This window comes from Anarrhichthys ocellatus, unplaced genomic scaffold, assembly GCF_004355925.1.
Source record: "Anarrhichthys ocellatus isolate YVR2014 unplaced genomic scaffold, GSC_Weel_1.0 scaffold10, whole genome shotgun sequence".
NCBI classification, from domain to species: Eukaryota; Metazoa; Chordata; class Actinopteri; order Perciformes; family Anarhichadidae; genus Anarrhichthys; species Anarrhichthys ocellatus.
In genome coordinates, this window is record NW_022280040.1 from 4,387,649 (window position 1) to 4,412,087 (window position 24,439).

The window sequence follows — 24,439 nt, forward strand, 5'->3', positions numbered from 1 at the left end:
CGTATAATTGCAATACAGAATTCATCCATAAAAGTCACCCACTAAAATCAGCCACTTTGAAATCATAAACATGATCCATATCAGCAGCACACTTCTAATGACATGTAGAAGGCATGTGATAATCAGGAATTCAGAGATGTAATTTAGTATGAGTTGTGCAATACGGAGAGAAATAGCAGTATTGGTTGTTTTGCTGTTCATTGTTGTTTACATTGTAATGCCTGATTATCATCTCCACTTAAAAACAGTCTTGTTTACCCTGAACTCAGTTTCCTCTTGGTTCCTGTTGCTATTGCGGATCCATACCTGACCCGTGTCACAAAGTCTCATTGCGTACTAAGCCCGGTACGTATGCTGAGCATAGATATAAAGATTAAAAATAGATTTTCTCAACTCAAAAGTCATCTTCGAGAGAATTCTTGATGTTTGGAGCATCTGCTGCAGGGGTGACTCCAAAACTACAATTTTGAGATCCTGTTAACACATGTTAATTTAATAATTGTCTGTCACTGTGCAAAGGTTGCAGTGTGTTTCAGTCCCAGTGCCAGTGTAACACTTAAATGAGGAAGTGTTAGTAATATATTCCTGTATGCGCTTTATGGTTTTTCTTTACATTACATGCTATGTTGGCATTTCTAGTGTAGCACAGGTTAACTATTGAACTTAACCACCAGGGTCACTTTGAACACCATCAACAGTCCACAGGAGCTGCTGCGTCTCTGCAGTTAACATGTCGCGAATAAAACTGCAGGACTGAAGCAGCGTAGTGTGTGAGGGGTTGAGTTTGTATGGTTTAATTGTGTGTGCATGTACGTTTGTGGGGGTGCTGAAGGAAAGGGCCAGTGTCTCGGTAAACCTGGTTCTCAGAAGGCTTCTTTTCAACTTATGTCCACCTTGGAACACTTGGAGAGGGCTGTGTGGCAACTGAGCTCAGAAGTGAATATTTATTCTGTTCCTATTTAATAAGATGGAAAATCGAACTTTTGAAATATGTATTATGTTACAATGTGATGAGAGTAAACAATTAAGATAAATATGTTACTATGTAATAAATTGAAGACATGGGTTTTCTTCTAACAATGGAATAAAATGCAGCTTTGCTATGCCTGGAAATGCACGGTTTGTGTGTGTGTATGAGCGCGCGATAGTCAGCTCTGTAGCTTTGAGTGATGGACGTCTTCAGCCATATTGCGACGATAATGTTCTTTACATTTCTATAACGGGCAAGCGGATTCTGCGTGGTTTAACCAGTTTCTGTGCACGTTTTGGTGGATTTATATCGCCGTTAAACTGTCGCCGTTGGGGTGAGTGTTAAGCTAAATACGTGAATATTATTGATAATGTGATTATTAACATAACGCTAGCTAATAATTAATTTGACGCCCTCTCATTCCCAACGAGTTTCAGTTGAATGCAAGGGTTAACGGTATATATGACGTTAACGTCAAGGGGTGAAAAAAGACAGAACCCATTAAATTTAAAAAAGTAACACCCTTAACTCAACAATGGTGGCTAACTAGCCAATTTAAGCTAGCGGTTAACGTTATACTGTTTACTTTGCGCACAAAGGCCTGTGCGCGCGCGCGTCTCATCATACGATGCGCGACCCCGTGGCTCTAACGAGAACCTATAATAAAGTGATGCCATGTATACAGGAAGTTTGACAGTTGTCCTTCAAAATAAAGGCTCACAGATCATTTATTTTAAGCATTTGAATTATCCAGTTAAACTCACTTGTTCAATACAGGGCTTAAACGAGTATTATATTAAACTTATCAATACGGAGATAAATAACAGTATTGTTTGTTTAGCAGTTATTAACAGCATTCAAACACATTGTGACACAAAGGCTGCTTGTGTGTGACTTCAGTCTAAAGGTGGCACCTTTAACGTCACCTGCCAGTTTCCTCTTACCTGCTCATCTTTTTTGGGCTAGTGAACGTTTTGTTAAAATATTAAATGTTCAAAGACATAAACCTGTTGCCATATTCTGATAGACTCGTTTTCATTAAGTAGCCTGTAACTTTAATCTAGCTATTTTAATGTGGCTCAACCTAATCCTATTGGCAATTGTAACGTTAAACATCACATTAATTCATTGCACTGAATATTTCCTTGGGAGACTTTACGCTAACGTACTTTATTTTGAAAGCAGTGACGGGAAGTAGCGCATTCTTTAGTCCGTCTGTCTGGAAACTGGCTGGAGCTGAACGTCTTCATAACATTACCTCCGCGATACAGCCGAAAAATAATGATTCCTGAGCAGAAGAAGCGGCCTGGGCCCGGAGCAGCATCCTCCTGGTCTGTCGGTGAGCCGTGAGCATGCCACCGCTCCAGCCTCCTCGTCCCAGCCTCACCGACACTCGATCACCACCAGCAAGATGTATTTCAACCGGAGACCCAAGAAGATACACAGTGAGGGAGGTAAGCAACAAACAACTTATTTAATCTTTGCTCGATCGAGGTTCGCTTAATTCGTGACCTGTTACTTGAAATCGGGTTATTATGTCAGTGTTGATAACATGTAATCATATAGGATGGAGCGGCCTGTATATACTCGTGCGTATTTGATATGTGCTCGGCATAATAACGGGTTGTCTTTTGGACTGCGGCATGCATGTGAGGTGACTTGCTGTAAGCCTATCGGTGTTTTTATCTTTCAGTGTCGCTACATTATTTTTTTTGGCACCAGTTGGGGAAGCAAGGGCAAACCGACCGCAGCACCAGTCATCACTGTCCTTTTTTTAATACGTATTTTTACATCGATACGTGGATCCGTGCTGTGCCTTAACATCACGAAAAGATAACATCCGGAGTCTGTTGTGTGACCTTAGTACATATAATCTACTGTATTTCCCATGGCATTATTGTGGTATTATATAATTGTGTTGCCACAGCCTCTAATATCTAGACCTCATGCAACGCATCACATGGGATACTTTGGTATGTTTTGACTTGCCTTAATCATTCCATATATAAACCCAAGCTCATATAGATCAGTCCAAGAACAGCCTATTACCTCGCCGAATTAGGATCCACGTGACCGTCTAAAGAGTGGTCCTTATTCTGGGCCCGTCCGGAAATGACTGGACGTGGATGGCCTTCAGATCAAGGGAGTGTCTGTGTTTACATCTCAGAATTCTCATGTGTTGGAAAGATATGTTTCAGGATGTTGTACAGAGGCCTGGTTCTGCTAGATCCTGTAAACCAAGCTGTTCATTTAAAAAGATCATCCTTCATAAGAAAACGGTATAGTGAGGGAGCATAATCTCACTCTCAAGAAAACACCTCATAATCTCCGTAGAGTAAGACTTGAAGAGAGGATGGGGATGTTTAAACAAAAATGATCATATAATTTCACACTTGGCAAACGGACATCGGATTAGACATTCCTGGAAGAGGGGCATGTGTTTGGCTCATCCAGTGGCTTTTAATAGTGACTGGCATGTTGAAGGGCTGATTTGCTGTTGTGTGTGTGTGTGTGTACTATGTGTGTGGCTGCATGCCTCATGCAGCTTCCAGAAATAGAAAGCAGGGCAAATTGTGAGCATAAATGAGCGCCAACTGGGCCACACTAGCTTCAGTTTTCCAGATATTTATTTGTCATTAAAAGAACACACCACTTGATATTTGACAATGACTGCGGCAGCAAGTTTTTTTTTTTTTACCATAAGACAGGTAAAGGTTAAACGTGTTCAGCACCAGTTTCAACAGGTAAAAGCATGCGTTTTAGAGAGTATAGTGACAACAAAAAAGTCCATAACTCTCACTTTTAGCCATCATATTTGTATTTTTTATTTAATTAGAAATTCAGATGGCCTAACAAATAAGTCACACAGCTGTAAGTTGTTTGAATTACATGTCGATTGTGCTATTTTGACCCAGACATGTAGAGCTTTCACTAGTTGTCTTGTTGTTTGTATCAGATCAGATAATGTGGGATCATTTTTGGGGTTTTCTGTGGTCTAAAAGTTGTGAAAGAGCATTCACTGTTTGCCGTATTTAAACTACTGGAAGATTGTGGAGGTTCACTCCAGTATAAGTGGCAGCCGGTGTGTACATGTGTTCCCTCCTGGATTCACTAGCTGCCTTTACTGTAATCTCTTGGCGCCTGACCTCTTGATTCTTCGCTCTGATTAGCAAGCCAACATTTCCCGGGTGATGACGTCTGCAGCTACCAGTCTGTCCAACACATTTACAGACATAGCAATAGTGTGTGTTACAAATTCTGTCCCACATTTGCGTTTCTAATCGCACCTTTTAATCATGAATCGGATTGTCCACTTTATTTGTATTTAAATGTAAGGGCACATCTTGTCCCTGTGTTGATGTGTCTAGTTTATCTGAGCCAAGCAGCTCATCCAATTGTCAACAATACATCTGTTTTGGAAAGATAATGACTGGTTGGCATGGCTGCCAAGCTTCAGAAGATGCCATTTGGGAGATGGAGAGGCCAAATAAACTGCAGCAATGATGTATTTCCATAAACTGGACACAGGGGGGCGCTCCTGCACAAGCTACATGGTTTTGGTCAAGTCCATTTCTGTGTGCAACCCTTCAGCCGTACATTTTTCATAGCAGGCATGACTCTCATCTCACTGATAATGCTTCCAGCAACGGGCACGTACAGACACATTTATAGCTTAGCTCGTTGTCACACAGGTGTGTTGTGTGTGGTATGTGTGTATATTGACTTGTTGTCTTGTGTGTGTGTTGTTTTCTCCTGCTGCGGCCTGTCACGGCACTCACAGAGCAGTTAGTGTTGACCACCATTAGGCAGGAGGCTTCTGAACTGCAGGACCCAGGCGAGGGCGCCGGCGCTACCATGCGGTCCCGCCTCACAGACAGGTTTGACAAAAGTGAGTTTGCTCAAATTAGACTGGATGACGCCCCCCCCCCCCCCACCGTTTGTGTTCCGGAGTCCCACGGTGCATGTGGCCAATGCGTCAAAGCAAAGGCCAGGAGCCAGGTGTCCCCTGGCCCTCAAGAGCTACAAAGTCTGGTTCCCTACTAGACTAGAGTGTCTCTGGTTCTTGTCTGAAAAGGTTAAGACACCCTATTGCTGCTGTGGACTCTGTATAATCTGTAGCTCCTCGGGGCCTGGAGTGATGAACGCTGGACAGGAAGTAACCCCTTCACTGCATGTGCTTGTAGATAGCGGGGTCATGTCAGACCACGCTGATGAAGACGGATTGATATGCACCGGGACCCTGAAGCAAAACTTTTAATACAAACACGTGTGCATGCTGTAGAACACTGCACACGCATGTGTCGACATGGCATGCCTGAATACAGTATGTACATGAACACTGCTGCATGTGTGTATGACACATACGTGAGCTGGACTTAGAGAGGGAGTAGCAGCATGTTGGGGCCTTGCATGATTTCTGGCATTATAGATGTATGTTCATCTCTGTGTGAGAGTGCCCATAAAACAGTGTCTGTATGTATGTTTATATGCATACTTTAGTGTGCGTGCTGCAGTCTCATCTGTCGGATTATCAGGTTATGGATTAGCGGCAGGTGAAGTTGCAGAGCAGTCACAGAGGGGATTATCGTGCTCGTTCACTTGGCTCGTATAAGAGGCTTTCTTGCCGTACCTTCTACTCTTGTTACGGTGGAAAATGGACCCACTGGGGATGCTTTGGGGCTAGGTCCACCGGGACCTGCCAAATAGGGCCCGCGGGTCGCCTAGGAGACCAGGACAGCCATGGGACGTACGGTTCGCCACGGCAGACGGCACTCTGTTGGTAATGCTTTTCTCACCACATAGCAGGGTTGTGGGCTGGACAAGAAATCATGTGGGGGAAGATATTTAATCTTTGCAAATTGAATTGATGTTATTGGAATAAGTGAGGCGGTTATGGATCAGTGTTTAGCTCAAGAACACGTTGACGGGGCATATGGCTGTTGGAGGATTAAAAGCTGAGACCAGAACCCACCGGCTAAGGGTCTGATGATGTGTTAGCCTCTGGGGGCAACGGCCGTTATTTCTGGGGTTGTCGTGTAGGCAGCGCACAACGGATAACCGGACCAAGAGGTCACCGTTTACAGCAATTCTAGACCCGAGGATGACGTTCAAAGGAGTTGGAAGAGGACGTATACGACTGGATTGTTACCATTTGACACTCGGTAAATGGTTCAAAATCATGGTCAGACGGTAGCTGATGGGTTCTGAGATTGCATTTTGGCCTCTATGAATTCTGCCAATGCGTTCCACCTCTTCTTTTGCTCTCCACAGAAACCGTGTGCAACAAAAGCCTGCTCACACGTGATCGGTCAATACTCCTCGGACTACAAACGGAAACCAGAACGGCTCCGATACCGATATCTTGTTTTGTTGCCTTCCGATTCTGCACTCGTATACAGATGTCTGTTTAAATAGAGATCAGTTTGGGGCAATGACTGCAAAAACATTGCAGCTGCGTTGCAAGGTGAGGGGAAAAAGAAAACGCGCTGGGATCAAATATGCACGTTATATGCTACATACTCTGATTTTCTGTGCACGTTCAGCTGCTCAATTGCATTTCGAATGTTTTGACAGAGTATCTGTCCTCAGTGTGGCTTGTGGGGGTTGGAGTGCTTCGACAGCTGCGGATAATTGTAGCTATTCCAGCATAACTGCTATTATGATTAGTAGCTATTATCTCTCTGGCTCATTTCAGCTCTGGGTGTTTGGAAGATGTTAAGTTTATGATTGAATTAAACATGCGTGCATCTATAAAAGCTCTCTTTGTGCCATTTAAAACACAATTCTGGCCGCCGCGCTAAATGGGTGGAGACTGGGACGCAGCACCAAGGCACAGCATCTGGTGAAATATGCTCTGCCATACTGGAAAATGTAGATGAATTATGCAGCTGTCTCCAATACATAATTCAGTAGCCGAGTCTGCTTTTTTTTTTTTTTTTTTTTTAACAGTGAAACTTTGGCCTTGGGCCAGGGCAGCTTGGAAAAAACACAAAACACAAAGTTATTACTTTGCATATTAAGATTTATGAAGCGTGGATTAGGGACATTGTCTGAGAACGACGTGCGCGATGGATTTAAATGTCTGCATTTCCCGTGTTCTGCTTCCTGGAACAGGTGATTGTAATCTGCCCGTTGTGAAACGTGCGTCTGCTTTAATAGACTTCTAATGACACAGGTATTTGTGTGAGAGAGATAGTAAAAGGGCTTTTAAGCTTCTAATGGACGGAAGGGTGGTTAATTAATGCCTAGGATTGTTTTTAAGAAAGAGGACACCAACCAAATGGGTAGCTGGGAGTGTTTTGCTCGCAGGGCGTGAGATCAGAGAGTTTGTTGAGGCCGGATCAGACTTACCTGTTATCAGACCTATCGTACCTGTCCGGCTACAGCCTTCCCCGCCTCATGTGAAATGGACCTGGCCGTGCTCTGCCGGGGCTTTACTGCTGACTCATCCGCGGTGCATCAATAATGAGTTAAGCAGGTGACTACGCCTCTAATCCATCAGAGACGAGTAACCGAGGCATTGATCTTATTAGAAATGAATCGGCGCAGAAGTGGGCTGCTGAGAAAGCCGTTATTGATCTGCTCGGAAAGATGGAGTCTGGAGGGGTTAAAATGTGGAGGTAAAGGGGGGGGGTGAGGGGTACAGTAGACAGACAGAGAATGGAAAACATGACATGACAAGTATACAGTGTGCAGCGCCCTTCAGTACTCTGCACCTCGTGTCATCCTGAATCATTTCCTTACAGTCTCTCGCTATCTTGATTGACCCCAGTGACATTTGCAGTGGAGTTCTGTGATTGTGAGTTATGGCTCTGTTAGGTCCAGAGGTAATGGCCTCATCAGAGATATGTGATATATGAGAGATGAGGGATAGGCTGCTGATTATCATTTTGCTTGGACAGACTTTGACCTTTGCTCTCGGCCTTGTTCAGACACTTTGTGGTTTGGTACGGCACGATACTGAGATTGGAGATTTTAACAGGGATTACGCTCTTAAAGCAGGTCTCAAGCAGGTTTCTTTTGCAATGGCAGAATGCCAACTACAATAAAAAACTGAAAGTGTACCTCTAATAAATGCAAAAAACAAGGAAACGTTTAAATAGCTAAAGTTGCACTCAAACAGTGTGTGATTATAGCCGTTTCCTGGAAACACAAACAAGTTAATGTGTCTTTTAATGGAAAAGTGGAAGTCTGATGTGTCAGCAGTGATAATAGTGCATCCTGGCTGGCTTTCGTCTGGGTCGTTTTATAATTCCTCGCCTTCTTTAAAACAAAAGCTTGAGTGGAACATAATGATATTTTGGTTATCGATGAGCAGGGAGACTGACCCGTCTGCTGTAGGATTGTGGTGCTGCAGAAATAAGAGTTTCAGGACGGTGGAAATTCAATCTGCTAAACCCTGCCAGTGTTTATTCGTTTCTAATTTATTTATGCAATTAGACCATTGTTGTTTTAACTTACAGCCTCAGTCACAGACAAACACACGCAATGCACAGATCCCAAGAAATGAACCGAACCATCCCAAAAGGGAATTACAATAAACCCAAAATACAGCTCATCATATTAACAATTGAGCACTACAGGCACACTTAAAATAGTATTATCGGAATACTGAGAGGATTTTGTGAATCACTTACCTGGCTTTACAGATAAATGCACTCCAGATAACATTCTATATTTCATTACTGGAGATGAAACATAAACTATCTGCCTCTATGCAAACTACTGAGAAGGATATGAGGAGCAGAAACCTGTGGTGGGTGAACACTGGTGTTGCACAGGCATCGCAGTGAAGTGATCTCCTGATGGATGGTTCCTGCTTCAGGGATGTCATCTGACCCCTCTGTCTGACCACCAGACCGCGAGGCGATATCGGGCTTCTGGCCCTTTAAAAGCGGAGCGGCCGGCTTTGCACCTCCGCAGCGCCGAAGGAGCTCCATATGGCTTCTCCCTTGTCTGTGGTGAGCCGCTCAGCATCAAATTAAAAAGGGAGGAGATCGCTCGAATCGCGCCCGGTACGGACTTTTCCGAGGCGGCAGGAAGGCCAGGTGACACGGTTGCCGAGCTTGGCGGGCCAGTATCTTTCACCGGGTCCGGGAGCTTCTTCCTCAGCGAGGCCGACCAAGGAGAGAGGAGGCACGAGCTTGCCGCTGCGTCTGTCCTCGCCCAGGTTCGCCGTTGTTGTACCAGCTGAGTAAATTGTGGCGTCCAGACCTATTTGCATTGCTCTCGCTGCCCCCACAATGCCCCCCCTCCGCAGAAGGCTATACATATTATCCCGTCATTAGGCGCACTCGAGGATGAAGTACGTCCCGCTCCGGGAGCTCAATGCGTGGGGGCGAATGAGCGGAGATCACGACGCGTTAAAAATGGTCGGAGATGACAAAGCCAGGCGGGCAGGGAGGCAGGGAGTCTGCAGAAGAAGCGTGTTGCATCCTCTTCTGTCACTTTTTGGTTTTTTTTGGGGGGGGGGGAGGGGAGGGGCAATTTGTGCCTTTTGCTTAATAACAACCACGATGCGCGCCCGGTGTCCTGTGTGTGTTACATGTGGACAAGTTGACGCGCTGATAAAACAGACTAACTCTGCGTGTGTTTGTTCGCCATTGTGCATCCCTCAGCACATCCATTATACGCGGGGGGTCCCGTGGGCGTCGCGAAACGAGCGCGTGTGCATTGACGGTTCCTGCATAATAATACTGAAAGACAAGGGGGGGGGCGGGCGGGTTATAACGGGAAACGTCATTCAATCGACCACGCCGGGCTTCAGCACACATCAGCATACAGTAGCCTCTAGTACTAATAGGTCGCCTTCGCTTTTGAACCGTAAACCACGTCTCCCGTCTATGTCTCTGTCTCTCTCCCTCTCTCTGTCTCTCTCTTTCGCTTTCTCTCCCCCTCGCTGTCTCTGTCTCACTGCCTCGCACTCACTCAGCCTCGCCTCTCTCTCATCAATCCAACGGTGCAGGACCTGCTTGCTCGTCCGGCGGTTACCGCAAGGCAGATGATGAGATGTCCGGGACCACTTCCCAGGCGGATCCCGTAGACGCCACCGCGCGGACGGTGCTGCTCAACCGGCCACAGATCACCAAGTTCTGCGACAACCACGTCAGGTAGGTGTCACTGAGCTTCTACCGACTTGCACGTTTCGCTGTGATGCATGTTGTGTAGCTTGAGTGTACTCTGACAAATAGTGGCTCACTTATCATGATCATAAATGATTTATTTGTTTCCCAAAAGTTTTAATCGGAGCTTAATAAACCACCACAAAGTATAGATATCACCAGACTTCTGAAACCTCTGGTTACTCACCTGATGTTTTGTGTGTATTCAAACCGTGATAAGCTCATCTTGACTATATTTACTTAAATACAAGTTGTTTGCCTGACTGGGGTCAGAGGGCATGGTCAGCTCTTGGGGTTCTGTGTCTTGCTAAAGGGCACTCATTGTAGATATTTACTTTAGAGCGGCTTTAAACCCATTCTTTCAGGTTGAAGGACAACCTGTTACGGCCTGTTTGTATGTTTTTCTTCCCATGCCATGTATGACAAGTAGACTTTGGACCAAGTAGAATTCTTTTTTTTTTTTTTTAATCTCTCTCCTAAACAATTCTTTCTTTTAGTTTAGCCTAAAATCACAGTAACCAAAACGTTTAGTTCTACAATTACTACAATTTTGCAGGTGAAACTATTGATAAGACTCTTTTAATAACTCACCTATTAAGTTGCAACTCTGCAGCTGAGGCTGACCTGAATCTCACTGGAAAGTGCTTTGCTTAACAACTTAACATTATGTTACTGAGTCAATATTTCCTCAGGAGTAGTGAATATTTAAGGATGCCAATGAAAGCGCCTTAATTTTGTCTGATTTCTCAGACCCTGGAGGTGTCATTTTTGTTGTCATGACTTTCTGTACTTTGACGTGGACTACAAATCTTGGACCAGAGTGTGATTGTATTGATGCTTGTATGTGTAGTGATATGTCAAAGGCTCTCTTTTATAAGCATCATCCCAGCTGTCCTCTGCATATTTAATGGGTACAGCTGTGGTCGTAAATACAAATTAGCAGTCAGGCAAACTGTATTAGAGTTTGAATTAGACAGACAAAAATGTAATTTATACCTTGTCATTACCTTGTTATTAATTCTATTTGTATGTACTAACTGTGCCTGGCGCCATGCGGAGCACTGGGCTCATGTTCTGTGAGTTGTCGTTGGTCGGCTGACATTCGGTGGTCTGCCATTACTGTCAGGAGATTTAATTTCACTTTTGAAAGAGCCTTTTTCAGCTCCACGAAAAAGATTAACGCAAGTGTTCCCCGGCTCATCTGATTGGATCACATGTGGTGTCCTGCCCATCGCTGCATGCTGATTGGAGAATAAAGAGCACTCTGATGTCTCTGTGTTCCTGTAACTCTTTAGTTTATGTTTGAAAGGTTCAATAGCCCTTATTGATTTTTCTTAGATTGAAGCCGTGCAGCTTTTATCTGGACACTCAACTCACCTTCTCTCTGTTCCCTATGTCCTCTACATCCATATTTCATTGTGTGCAGTTGTGTTTATGCAAACTAAGCATTAGTGCTGCTCAGCAAAGTAACCTGCTCTATTATTCTAAGGAAAATACATAAAATGATAATGTAAAGTAGACCATGTTTAACTGAATCACACATAAGAACTGACAAATATTTTACAAACGCTTGTATTTTAAACAAATCTACCTGCCTGAGCTTAGAGGGATGACTTGTCTTTGAGCTCAGCCCAGTGTTTCCCTATAACATATGAAGAACACTGACCTTTTCTTTTTTATAAAATAAAAAACATGACAAAGCCACACAGCTGCAGAAGAGCATCACCCCTGCAGCTAACAGCTGCTAACACCACCAGCGTGAAAAACTATGAATCTGCCTAGTATAATAGAAGTGTGTGTGTGTGTGTGTGTGTGTGTGTGTATAGAGTCCGATGTAATTTATCTTTAATTAGATTAAGGCAGCTTTATCTGCTGGATCATAGGTGTAGTATCACTAACTCTGGGGTTTCAGAGCATCAGGGTCAGGACACCGAGTGTGTGGGTGCGTGCGACAGACTAACAGCTGTTGCAGCTCTGCTTTGTGTGTAATGTCCTGCTCTTTGTAGTTTTGTGTCTGTGTGAGTGAGGCAGATGGAAAAAGCGGTCACGGGTTCATCTCCTAGGAGACTGAACTGTGATGGAGGGGTGCATGCACTTGATACATGCACACACACACACACACACACACACTCTATCCATTAAATAAGGACCATCGCAGAAGCTCTAACTTTTCACTCAGGCCACACAGGAAAAAAACAAAGCAGGCCTTGACTTGAAGGTTGACTTTTTTATTTTTAACTCCTCTAAAAGCTCTTACGGAAGCTTCCTGGCTGTAACCAGGCTAATCAATGCAGTTGACTGACAGACAAGTTGAGGTCGCCAAGGTTTCTTGCACTTATTTTATGGAGTGCTGGGTCTTTTTTTAGATTGCTGGATTTAAAGTATTGGTCTATTTAAAGGTGTGATGTGTGTGCACCCGCTAATGGCTCTGTTTGCCCTCTCTGGTCACAATTTAGGTTTTTTTTAAATAGATTTTCAAGTGCTGCAACACTAAAACATAAATAGAGTCGGTTATTCAACCTTTTAAGGTTAAAAAAAATCATTGGCACACAATTTATGCATGAATTCCTTCTTTTGCTAATGCGATAGCTGGCTCTCTGCCTCCATCTGTCTGAATGTAAACGTGTTAAATCTCCTTCGTCCTTGTCTTCTTCTGCAGTACGACCAAGTATGGGATTCTCACCTTCCTACCCCGGTTCTTGTACGAGCAGATCAGGCGGGCCGCCAACGCCTTCTTCCTGTTCATCGCACTCATGCAGGTAAACTCCACGCGCGACACGGTAGAGACCGTGATCTGCGCTGTCTGTGGCCCACACGGGCTTCAGAAGACTAATCCTGAGGAGTTTGTGATAAACATCCCAGCATTTCCCACAGGCCCAGTTATTTTTAAAATACTGAGTTATGGATGATCGAGAGTTGTTTTCTAGATGGCAAAAGTTAAGATTTGGTAGATTTCCACAGAAAGCCAGAAGGAGCAGAATAACAGATTAAATGAGTATAATGATTGTTTCCTATCACAACTTTTAGACCGTTTCTAAACTGAAAGAACAAATTAGATCATAGAAGCTGATCACTTATCCCGCTTTGTCGTCACTACCTGATCGGTTTAGAGTGATACACTCACTGTACTCCACGGCCTTGTCTAATGTGTTTCTGTGCCATCAATGTAGTGGTGCATTATGGGGGCTTTGAGCTACTCACTATGAGCAATGATTTCTGATATCTGCCGCTCTTGACTCTCTGACCAGCAAATCCCTGATGTATCACCGACCGGTCGCTACACCACTCTGGTCCCACTCATCTTCATCCTCACGGTGGCCGGTATCAAAGAGATCATAGAGGACTATGTGAGTACCACAGCACCACTTAGTAGAAGTTACTACTTATCTTAAATTACAGGAGAGAAGAACATGATATTCCTATCTTAAAAGCTAACACTTCTTTATCCGTCTTGACAGAAAAGACACAAAGCAGACAACACCGTAAACAACAAGAAGACAACAGGTATCGTCTGTGCTTGTTAATGTGCATCGACTGTCTGTGCGCTTTTCCACGAGTGTGCTTGCGTCTATTTGTGTGGGTTTTGTTTTCCTTTCATGGCTGAGTGAGTGGCTGTTGTCTGTCTGTCACTCACTATAGTGCAGGCCCCAGACAAAAAGTTTAGTCCCCATGAATACTGTATGAGTGTCGCTCTATAGGTTGACTGATGGCCGTGTTGTCCTTGTCTCTCAGTGCTGCGGAGCGGAGCCTGGCAGACGATCATATGGAAACAGGTACCGGGATCATCACACACATCATCTTTGTTGCCCTCTCACTCATCACTCCCGCGCTTTAGCCTTCCTCTCTACCGCCTCACTTTTTACAGTTCAGTTTGAACGTACTTCATTGGCATGAATGACATCAAATAATACTGTAAGAAGAAGTGCCAGCTTAAAAGATACATTTCTTTTCAAAATGGAGAAAAAACAGTATGTAATTTAGCAAATGAAACAAAATCAGTTAAAGCTAAAGCATTCAAATAACGTAGGCATGAAATGCTGCAAAATAACGGTATAGTTTTGTCGGGGATTAACATTTTCAATTTCTTTGCTTATTTTATTATTAAATGGTTCCATTTGTCTCCGGAGCTACACTTCTGTCTCAGTCTCACCTGTGTAATTCCTCCTCTTTTGGTTTCCATGCAGGATTTCTTGTGTTGCACTTCTTGTTTACTCACTCAGTCTGTTTGTTGAGGATCTGTCTGTGCTGTGAATCCCTGACAGTAAATACACAATACACTCCACATAGGAAGGTCTTGTTAGTTTAATAATAAAGCACTTCATCAGGACCAGTTAGTCTCATGTCATTTCCACATAAAGCTTTTTCTTTTTCTCTGCCAAGTTGAAGTTACCTGAGCAAAATTAACTCTTGGTTTTTTCACAGTACAACACATTTTCACTGTATGTTCTTATGTTCTTGCATAACTATTGACTGGAACTGTGTTCTTCTTCTTGAATGTACTCATTAGCTGAGTCCAGCTGTGTACAGCCGTGCTCCAGTGGGTCAAATCAAATCAAACTTGAGTCTTTGTAGAGAAGGAATGCAGCCCCCTTGTTATTCAAGGTCAGAAAAGGGGAAGGAATTTGTTCCAGCTGCCCCGCTTATTCAATAACGTCTCCATTAAACAAAGGTGGTTACAAGTAGTTTCCCAGAACGCTCCCTTTTGTTGAGAGGAGAACTCGGTTATAAGTGCCGCAGGAATATTTCCCAGTTTTTGAAAATTGATTTTTTTTTTCAAAAACACTTTTGTCAGGCTAATATTGAATGGCTTCTTTTTTCTCTTCTCCTTTGTCTCTACATTCTTGCAGTCTTTGAGTCTTAGTCTGGTCTGCCTCTGTTGCAGCCTAATCCCAAAAGTTCAAAAGCTCTGCACTGCTGTGCTCACTGTCTCTTTATCTCAAGTCTTCCTCTCTTTCTATTTGCCGCCTCTGGATTGGTCACTTATTAACCTGCCTCTTGTTTCCTCTGTTTGTCTCCCTCCTTTATGCCCTCCCATTGCCCCTCACCCTCTTCTGCCTAACACCCCTCTTTCTCTTTCTCCCCACCTTTTTTCTCTCTCCTGCTGTTGCACTGCTGCGTTCCGGCCACCAGGTGGCAGTAGGCGACATAGTGAAGGTGACCAATGGCCAGCACCTTCCAGCTGACATGGTTATTGTGTCCTCCAGGTCAGACCTCAGTGTGTATGCGTGTGCGTGTGTTTGTGTGTGAGCACACATATGCCTTTGTGTGTATTTATCTGTTAATCTATTTGTTCTAATTGTTTGTTGCGTGTTAAACTACTCTTTAGGGCGGCAACTTATGATGCATTTTCATTATCAATCAATTTGTTTGATAAATCGTTTAGTATGTAAAATGTACTGATTAATTCCAATGATTGAATTGATTATTTGACAAAATGCTCATTGACTGATTTCCCGTTGATTGATGGATTAATCATTTTAAGCACCACCATTTTTGTTGACGCCTCTTCTCTACAGCGAGCCGCAGGCCATGTGTTACACTGAGACCTCCAACCTGGATGGAGAAACCAACCTGAAGATCAGACAGGTGAGACAGAGAAGCACTTGGTCAGTGAGGAATTTCTCCCCCAATTTAGCTTTTAGTAGAAAGTATGTGTTTTTTATATATTTGTTACAGTTAGGATGCAAATTAATAAAAGATGTTGAAAAATGTTGCCATTGGCTTTCGCGGCTTGATGAAGTTCTCCTGTTTTTTATTAGTGTTAGACCTGTTTTATCTCATGAACTTTGCTTTTCAGTAATGAGAATTATACTTTGTGATAATCCTGACTTGTCATATTTCATTTTCTCCAGGGTCTCACGCTCACAGCTGCTTTTCAGACTCTGGAGGATTTGATTGCGCTGTCTGGTCGTTTGGAGTGTGAAGAACCCAACAGACACCTGTATGACTTCACTGGCACTCTGCGGCTGGAGAACCAGAAGTGAGACACACACATAGACAACAAGTGTATTGTCAGTGTTAAATGCTACATTTTGTTGTTGAAGTTAGTAGTATTCAAATAGTATCTTTGTATAAAATAAGACAACAGGATACAACACCCATCCTGTTGACAGCAATTTCCTTCTGAATGCATCAAACAAAACTGCAGGTTGAACCAAAAGTTGTATTAATCTCTCATGTTGTGTTTGTTCCTTGCTCTTCTCAGTCCAGCTCCTCTGGGTCCAGACCAGGTGTTGCTGCGCGGCGCCCAGCTCAGAAACACGCAGTGGGTTGTGGGAATTGTTGTCTACACTGGCCATGACTCCAAACTGATGCAGGTAAACCCAGCGTCTTAATAAATTGCAATAAATTGTGTATAATGCTTGAAAAATCCTGGCTTCAAAACAAAATTCATTAGATATTTTTAATAATTATTTTCCCTCTTAGTGAACTTAACAGGAATAATTCAGAGCTTTAGCTGCTGCAAGCGGACTTCTTCCCAGTGAAACTATTGCAACTCAATGAAACTGTGCCATCGTCCAGCATGGTCTTGATGCGAGTGTCTCTGTGTTGTATTCATTGACCCGTCCACCCGCCAGAACTCCACCAAGGCACCGCTGAAGCGCTCTAATGTGGAGCGGGTGACCAACATGCAGATCCTGGTCTTGTTTGGCATCCTGCTGGTCATGGCCCTGATCAGCTCTGTGGGCGCCGCCATTTGGAACGACAAACACACTGAAGATTCCTGCTGGTACCTGTCCAGGGCTGGTGAGAACACACACACACACACACATACTGCATTTCACAACCAGTAACTTAAGTCTCCTAACGGCAATGAGGTGGCATTAACACGCATTTTAAGGGTCCGTGAATAAGTGATGATTGTGCGTTTGTGTAGGTGACATCTCCACTAACTTTGCGTATAACCTGCTGACGTTCATCATCCTGTACAACAACCTGATCCCCATCAGCCTGCTGGTCACTCTGGAGGTGGTCAAGTTCACACAGGCCCTCTTCATCAACTGGGTACGGCCCATGTGTGTGTGTGTGTGTGTGTGCGTGTGTATGTGTGTTGTAACACATGTTTTCCAATTAACTTACTCTAAGTAGTCAAATATTTCTGATCCCTTTTGCTTTTGCTGTGTTTTTCCCCCTTCAGGACATGGAGATGTACTACGCAGAGACAGACACGCCGGCCATGGCTCGAACGTCCAATCTTAATGAGGAGCTGGGTCAGGTCAGTTCCTCCCCCTCCTCTTAATCAGTGGCTTCAGGTTGGGAAGTAGGCCCCGGGTTACCATGACATACACACTCAATCAATACACACCTGTTAAATGTGCTGCGTTTTGCTTACATTATTTCCTCTTCTCCAGGTGAAGTATCTCTTTTCAGACAAGACCGGAACCCTAACCTGTAACATCATGACCTTCAAGAAGTGTACTATTGCGGGAATTACATATGGGTCAGTCATCTCTCTTCTTTTTTTTTTTTTTTTGTAAATGAATTCTTTCCTCTTAGCTCTGCCTGTCAAAGGAGCCATCTTCTAAAATATAATGAACTCTGCCTCTAAATGCGCTTTAGTAGTAACCTTTTAATCACTAAATATGAAACTAATTCATGCCTTCGACTTTCTTGTCATACTCTTCTGTTATTATTTCAACTGACTGAACTCTTACATGCTTCAACAAATGAACTAACCAATCATCAACTGATTGGTTCCTCATTAATCACTGCAGCCACTTCCCTGATCTCGAGTGTGATCGTTCAATGGATGACTTCAGGTCAGTGACCGTCTCATCCGTCTTCCCCTCTCTGATATGCTTTTCTCCATTTTAGGCTGAGCACGTTTAAAGAAATGAATGATCAGAATAATACACAAAAAGTTGACAATAACTTATTTCAGCCTGTTATGCTATATGAATGGCGTTTTTTCTAGACAATATTAGATGAACTCGTGCCATAAATCTGTATTTCTTGTCTTCACAGCAATCTGCCGTCCAGCAGCAACAACTCTACAGAGTTTGACGACCCAACTCTCGTCCAAAACATCGAGACCCATGTAGGTGTCTCTGAAGCGATTCTCATCTTTCTTTATCTGAAGCAAACCTATTCAGCCCCAAAAATGACGTCCACTCCATTTGTATGCATGTGTTCAGCCTACGTCACCTCAGATCTGTGAGTTCCTGACAATGATGGCCGTGTGCCACACGGTGGTCCCAGAGCGAGAGGACAACCAGATCATATACCAGGCCTCTTCTCCAGATGAGGGCGCGCTGGTCAAAGGGGCCAAAGGGCTCGGTTTTGTCTTCACTGCAAGAACCCCGCATTCAGTCATACTTGAAGCTGTAAGTGTGTATCTGCCTGTTTTACTGCAGGAATCGCTGCTTTAAAGCAAAGTTAACGTTTTGTTCTTTGTTTCAGAGAGGAAAAGAGATGAGCTATGAGATACTAAATGTGCTGGAGTTTTCCAGGTAGGCTAATACTCCCCATAAATGTTCTTCTCAGGCAGTAAATAACTGTGTCATACAAAACTAGTGTGTTTTTGAAACTGAGACACTGTTTCCTTCACAGTAACCGCAAACGCATGTCTGTGGTGGTCAGAACCCCCAACGGGAAGCTACGGCTGTACTGCAAAGGAGCTGTATGTGTATCTCATTATGACTGTGATTCAGCCCTGCTAATGTCCTTTTAACATGTTTTCAATAATGCTTATTTTGTTGTTTTGCAGGATAATGTAATCTTTGAGCGTCTGACTGAGGCGTCCCAGTACAAAGAATTAACTATTGCTCATCTGGAACAGTTTGCTACTGAAGGTAAGAGAGAAAGAAGAGGGAGGGAGGGGAAGCCAGAGTTGAGTTTCTCTCTGTTTAAAAGATGCTTGTTTGTTTCACTGGTGACATTGCTTGATCCCACCTCAGAGCCATCTTTCCTACGTTTCCTCCATCCACTCGCTCCCAGTTAGAAGCATAATCTGTTCTCCGTGATCTCACTGATTGATCGTCTTATCCTCCTCCCATCCGTCCAGGACTGAGGACTCTGTGTTTTGCCTATGTGGACCTGGAGGAGGACGCCTACCAGGAGTGGCTAAAGGAATACAATCGCATCAGCACTGTGCTCAAAGACCGCGCTCAGAAACTAGAGGAGTGTTATGAACTACTGGAAAAGGTAAACACACCAACAGTAGACATCACTACAGAAAATGAGATGGTGTCCAACCTTCTCTGAGATGTCTTGAAATCAAAGCAGAGAGCTGAACATTCTTCATGTCGTGAAATTCTTCCTGACTCATACTCCTACAAACACACGCTGCATATTGGCCAGCAGGTGGCAGAGTGGCTCCATTGATTCCCACACTGCAGTAAACACAACGTCCTTCATTACTCATCATGTTTTTAAGTTGCGATACACAATTTAGCAGAATGTAAAGACAGATACTGCTCCTTCCTAAAGGGATGGGCGTTGTGGACGTCTTGTGTTGGTCATAAAAGATGTCACTAATTGGAGAATAACAAAGTAACTTCGGATGAGAGCATATTCACACGAGAGTTGAACTAATATGTGGGCAAACCAAGGATTTAGAGTGGAGAGTCAAGGTGGGAAGTAAGTGAAGAGGAAGCAGTTGCAGGAGGAGGGGAGCTCAGACTGGGAGACCACAAGGGTAATTACCTTCACCAGTGTGCCAAAAGCCCCATAAACTGGAGTCAACAACACAGTAGTGTTAACTTGTGTGTTTGTGTGTGCGTCTGAGTGCGTCTAATGAGGGTACACATGCATTTAAATGCTGAACAAATTAAAGCCAGAGGGGGGAGGTAATGGGTTACTTTTTGGCACGAAGACACAGAGTTGGTATATAGAGGTCTAAAATGAGCTGCTGAACTTGCTGGCATCGTTGTCATCCTCTAGCTAGATATGGATGATGAGAGAAAGAGCCCTCACATACAGTCTGGGGATGTTGCCTACATATCATTTATTTTAACCTACTTTCCTCTTTCGCCATATTTTGTTCTCATAATCTTGTGTTCCGCCAACAGAACTTACTTCTGTTGGGCGCCACGGCCATAGAGGACCGCCTGCAGGCCGGCGTGCCAGAGACCATCGCCACTCTGATGAAGGCCGACATCAAGATCTGGGTCCTGACCGGAGACAAGCAGGAGACTGCCATCAACATAGGTGAGAGGGAAGCCTTTAAACTACACACTGGACAAAATGTGGGTTAAAGTCACAGGAGGGAGAGTTCTGTCCCCAAGCGGCTGTGGGAGGGCTTTCAGTGGAGTACGTGCCAGTGATGGAGGCAAATCCAGCGATGGTGTGGAAGTCCCCTTGTCTCTGCAGCTTATTGAATAACTGTTTGAAGAATATTTGGCATTATGTGTGCCATGAAATGCCAGACAATTAAGCGAAATGTGCCAGTGGTACGCAGGGCAGAAGGGACTTAAAGTTGCACAGGAAGTTTGTGGCAGATGTCCACAAAAACAACACATACAAATAACTTTAGTTTAAAAGTTTGGACACTCTCTGAGACTGTACTGTGCCAATTGTATTTCTTTTTCACACACCTTTATATGATTGACCAGCTCTATATGCCAGTAGCAGTATTCAGAATAATTGTTTTGCTGTGTTTTAATTGGTGCATGATGTAATTGAACTATGCATAACAGACTACAATAGAGATACGATGATGGCCAGAGGCTGATGGAGGAGAATGGAGTCGGATAGCTGTGTGAGAGAATGGAGCAGGATTTCGCAAATCAAGTTTTTCACTTGTGTTTTGGGTTTGAGTAAATCTAATCTCTCCCCCATCCCCCATTCTCTGCCTTCCACTATCTGTCTCTCAGGTTACTCCTGTCGTCTGGTGACACACGGCATGTCCCTCGTCATTGTCAACGAGGACTCTCTGGATGTGAGTAGACCCTCCTCTTCCTCCTGCCGACCTCGTTGATTCACGTCTGTGTACACTATGTACGGTGTGTGTGTGTGTGTGTGTGTGTAAAGGAGGGAGGGGGTGAAGTGGTGGGGTCTTAAGCAGGTTACTGTGGGAACTAGGGTGTGGTCCACAGCCAGATTGGTGGGTGGGGCTCTTTGTGTGTACTCACAGGTGCAGGTAATTAAAGTCTCTGGTGTCCCTTTGGCGAAAGGGATGAAAAGAGACGCGTCGTGAACTATCACTTCTTTCCCTCTCTCTCTGTATGCCCCTCTCCTTCTGTCTCTTGCACATCATTCACATACAGAACCTGGCTTTTTTTAACGATCACGCGGTATTCTCACACTATTTGTGTCTCTTTATCTGACCTATTTCTAGCTAAAAGCCAGACTGTACGTGTGTTATGTTCCTGTGGCTAATTAGAGTGAGCTCTGAGATCTCTAAATTCGATTTCTACCCTCGTTATGTGTTCTTTGCATTCGGGTTTCATGTGTGTCTGCTTAACGTAAGTGGCTTGATTACTGTCATGTGTCTTTGTGTCTGTCTCTCTTTCACACACTTTCGGACTCCATGTGTGCTTACACACACACACACACACACTCCCCGTGTGTTCACTTTTATAGAGTTTGTTTATATGTGAGACGGGGGGAGATTATGCCTCCATAAAGTTAAGCGCCGGAACTGTGTGTGTGTGCGCCTTTGTGTGTGAGGGCTTGTTGGCCCAAAGAGGGATTTTATTGGTCTATAGCATGATCAACACAGCATTAGAGACCTCTATGGGGTTAACATTGCATCCAATAGGAATCCTGTGTGGAAGATTTTAATGTTGGTCATCATTTAAAATGTAATTGCACAACTTCACACCTATAATACTTTTCCTTCCTGTATTATGCCAACTTCTAGTGAAGGAAATAGTTGTGATGTTACATAAACATGCATCAAAGTGGCGTCCGGCTGGTCAGAAGCCAGACGGCGTGCACGGCTGCGTAAGACGCTGAGTAAGCTGAGCTGGACGGGGTGAACATTTCATGTCAGGTTAATTCAGGTACTTCACCCTGAGAATTATATGTGATTAGCACAAGAGGGAGAAAGCTAATAGAGTATAAGTGGATCATTCTTAACACGGTTTGGAAGGTTTTGTTGCTGCTCTGTCCTCCGTGTTTTATCACCGGGGTTCCCAAGGTCATACAATTCCTGGAAAGGTTATGACATTATAAAAATGATCGGAATACACATTGTTTTGGCTAAAACCCTGTATCGCATACTGTACTGTTCCAGTAAACAGTTCCACGTCTGATTGCTGTCGGGTCAACATAGTCTGGGTTGGAGGATGAAACATTTGGTTCTAACAGGTGATCACATTAAACAAGTTGTTTCTTTCATTTTCTTGCCCTGCCGTTATTGCTTATACATATTTGAAATTCTTGTGTATAAGCTTTAATTGCCGATCTTCTTTGGGGAATTCTTCTCCAGAGATTGCACATAGACTTAGTTAGATCCAATGGCACATAAGACAAGAGGTTTTTGTTTCATGACATAAAGTCTGAGCACCAAGACGTTAGAAAAGAGAACTTTCTAAACCCTTTCATTAGAAATATTTTCAAGAAATATTTTCAAGCCCCCAAAAATAAATTCTTCTACAGCTTGTAATGAGGCAGGATGTCCTGTAGCAAAGAAGGATTTAGGCTTTCACTGAGAGAAGTGCTGCTGCCTAAAGATTAGACTTCCAGTATAAACAAAAAACACCGGTGGGAATGATGAGTGAAGTGGCTGACCTGATCAAGTTAAAATTTCTAGAAATTACTCAGGAAAAAGTCCCATAAAAGCTGTTTCTCTGATAATGAAGTGACTGACTTGACTTAACGCTTACTATGACGAGAACTATTCCTAACCCGAACCTCAGGCTTTTCACTCCGAGGGGTTCTTTTGTAAAATAGTCGTACAGACACATTTCTATACGGCACAGAGAGACAGCTGGTCGACATGAAACATAAACCATGGGTCATGAGTGGAATTCTTCATGTGACGAGTTCATGATCCACACAGTATGCGTCACAGCCTGCTGCATTTTGTAGCACACTTTCAAGTGGCTGCAACACATCAAGCATGAGACGGAATAAACCACATGACGAACTGCTGGAACAAAATTCAATTACATTCACATCCCCCTTAGACACAAAATGCTCTAATGGCGTCACAGGAGATAAGGATGTAAGAGAAGGGACATTCTCTCACGTATGGATGTGGCATACTTGTGTCACAGTCATGCCCGTCAATCAGGACAAACTTCAGAGCGCTCTGGCTGTGACCGGTGAAAAGCACCGCTGTCTTCAGTGCATCACTTATCTCACACTTAAAATAGCTCGCGTCGGCTCAAGCTTCTTTGTGCTTGTCGGCCTCTTTTTGTAATTGTGACATTCCGCACGTGAGCGAAAACAGAAGCCGCTTATCAAATTCTCACCCCCGAGGTTGACCTCCTCGCCCCGTTTAAAAGAATCTGTCCCAAATCTCTTCACTCTCTATCGCACCCTTTTATCAGCGTGAAGGCTGATCTGTGTGGTGGATCTTGCGTTTGCCAGTCTGAACAGCAGATGCCCCCCCCCCTACCCACGCTCCATGTTTCCTTCACACTACTACCTCCACATCTGTCAGCACCCTCTCTACGCATCGGAAGCGACAACATAGGAAAAATGAGTGTGTGTGTTTAGAGGGAGAGTCGGAGGAAGAGCATGAACAAGCAGCAAAATATGCGTGTTTGTCTTCGTGGAAGCGCAGGAGTGTGTTTGTGCAATAAAGCAGGGGAGTGTATATTGTACTTCATGTATGAGATGGACAATCTGGATAGAGAAAGGAGCGTGGGGGGAGACGAATGGTACCGAGTGAGCTGTAATGCGATCTCCTTTTGGTGCTCCTCCCCGTCAAAACAAACCCTGTGAGCGATGCCTCCTGGGTAAACGGTTTGCGACCACTGAAGCTGTGACGAGCGCCATCTGTCACCTTCAGATCACATGCCACACACGCAGACTGACACAAATCTTTGCCTTGTCTCGTTCTGTTGAGTCAATACTGATGGACACACATGAGAATGTGAAGTCTTCTTTATTCCCTCTCGTATCGGTCTTTAAATCTGTCGCGTTCCCTCTCAGTTTAGTTGAGATGTAGTGGCACAAAATCCCCCTGATCAGCTTGATAGTTCTGAATATACATCAGGTCTAACTTTCCCACAATCCCCCGTCACGCTGCCCGCAGTACAAGTCCAAAACATACAACATCTCTCTTCTGCTCATTAATCATCTTCATGCACAGACACACACTCACATTTTGTGTCTCAACTTACATGCTCTATTGTTCATTTTTCAATTTGTAATAGCTTTTTCTTACATCTGGCCTCCCACTGTTACTGTGTGTGTGTGTGTGTGTGTGTGTGTGTGTGTGTGTGTGTGTGTG

General features: G+C 43.9%; 1 protein-coding gene across 6 annotated transcripts; it reads left to right on the plus strand.

The window, feature by feature from the left end:
- The first annotated feature begins 87 nt into the window (after positions 1-87).
- Positions 88-24,436, plus strand: LOC116385262 (phospholipid-transporting ATPase IB). 6 transcript variants are annotated; one of them, XM_031850567.1, is made up of 25 exons: positions 88-1,304; positions 2,156-2,424; positions 4,752-4,859; positions 9,903-10,080; positions 12,752-12,851; positions 13,341-13,439; positions 13,551-13,596; positions 13,825-13,865; positions 15,223-15,296; positions 15,609-15,678; positions 15,945-16,072; positions 16,298-16,409; positions 16,671-16,839; positions 16,970-17,097; positions 17,231-17,308; positions 17,445-17,533; positions 17,808-17,852; positions 18,058-18,130; positions 18,228-18,416; positions 18,493-18,542; positions 18,643-18,712; positions 18,800-18,884; positions 19,097-19,236; positions 20,103-20,241; positions 20,907-24,436. In XM_031850567.1, the coding sequence occupies exons 2-25, from the start codon at positions 2,382-2,384 to the stop codon at positions 21,008-21,010; spliced, it is 2,358 nt and encodes a 785-aa protein (XP_031706427.1). In that variant the 5' UTR covers positions 88-1,304; positions 2,156-2,381; the 3' UTR covers positions 21,011-24,436. The 6 variants fall into 6 exon arrangements, with proteins under 6 accessions (XP_031706427.1, XP_031706428.1, XP_031706429.1 ...); XM_031850568.1 differs by having other exon boundaries at positions 88-2,424; positions 9,936-10,080; XM_031850569.1 differs by lacking the exon at positions 17,808-17,852 and having other exon boundaries at positions 88-2,424.
- The last annotated feature ends 3 nt before the right edge of the window (positions 24,437-24,439 follow it).

Coding starts and splice junctions, on each gene's coding strand:
- LOC116385262 (XM_031850567.1), top strand. CDS start 2,382: ATGTATTTCAACCGGAGACCCAAGAAGATACACAGTGAGGGAG. Junction 18,131..18,227: donor TCCAAAACATCGAGACCCAT/GTAGGTGTCTCT, acceptor GCATGTGTTCAG/CCTACGTCACCTCAGATCTG. Junction 18,543..18,642: donor AATGTGCTGGAGTTTTCCAG/GTAGGCTAATAC, acceptor TTTCCTTCACAG/TAACCGCAAACGCATGTCTG.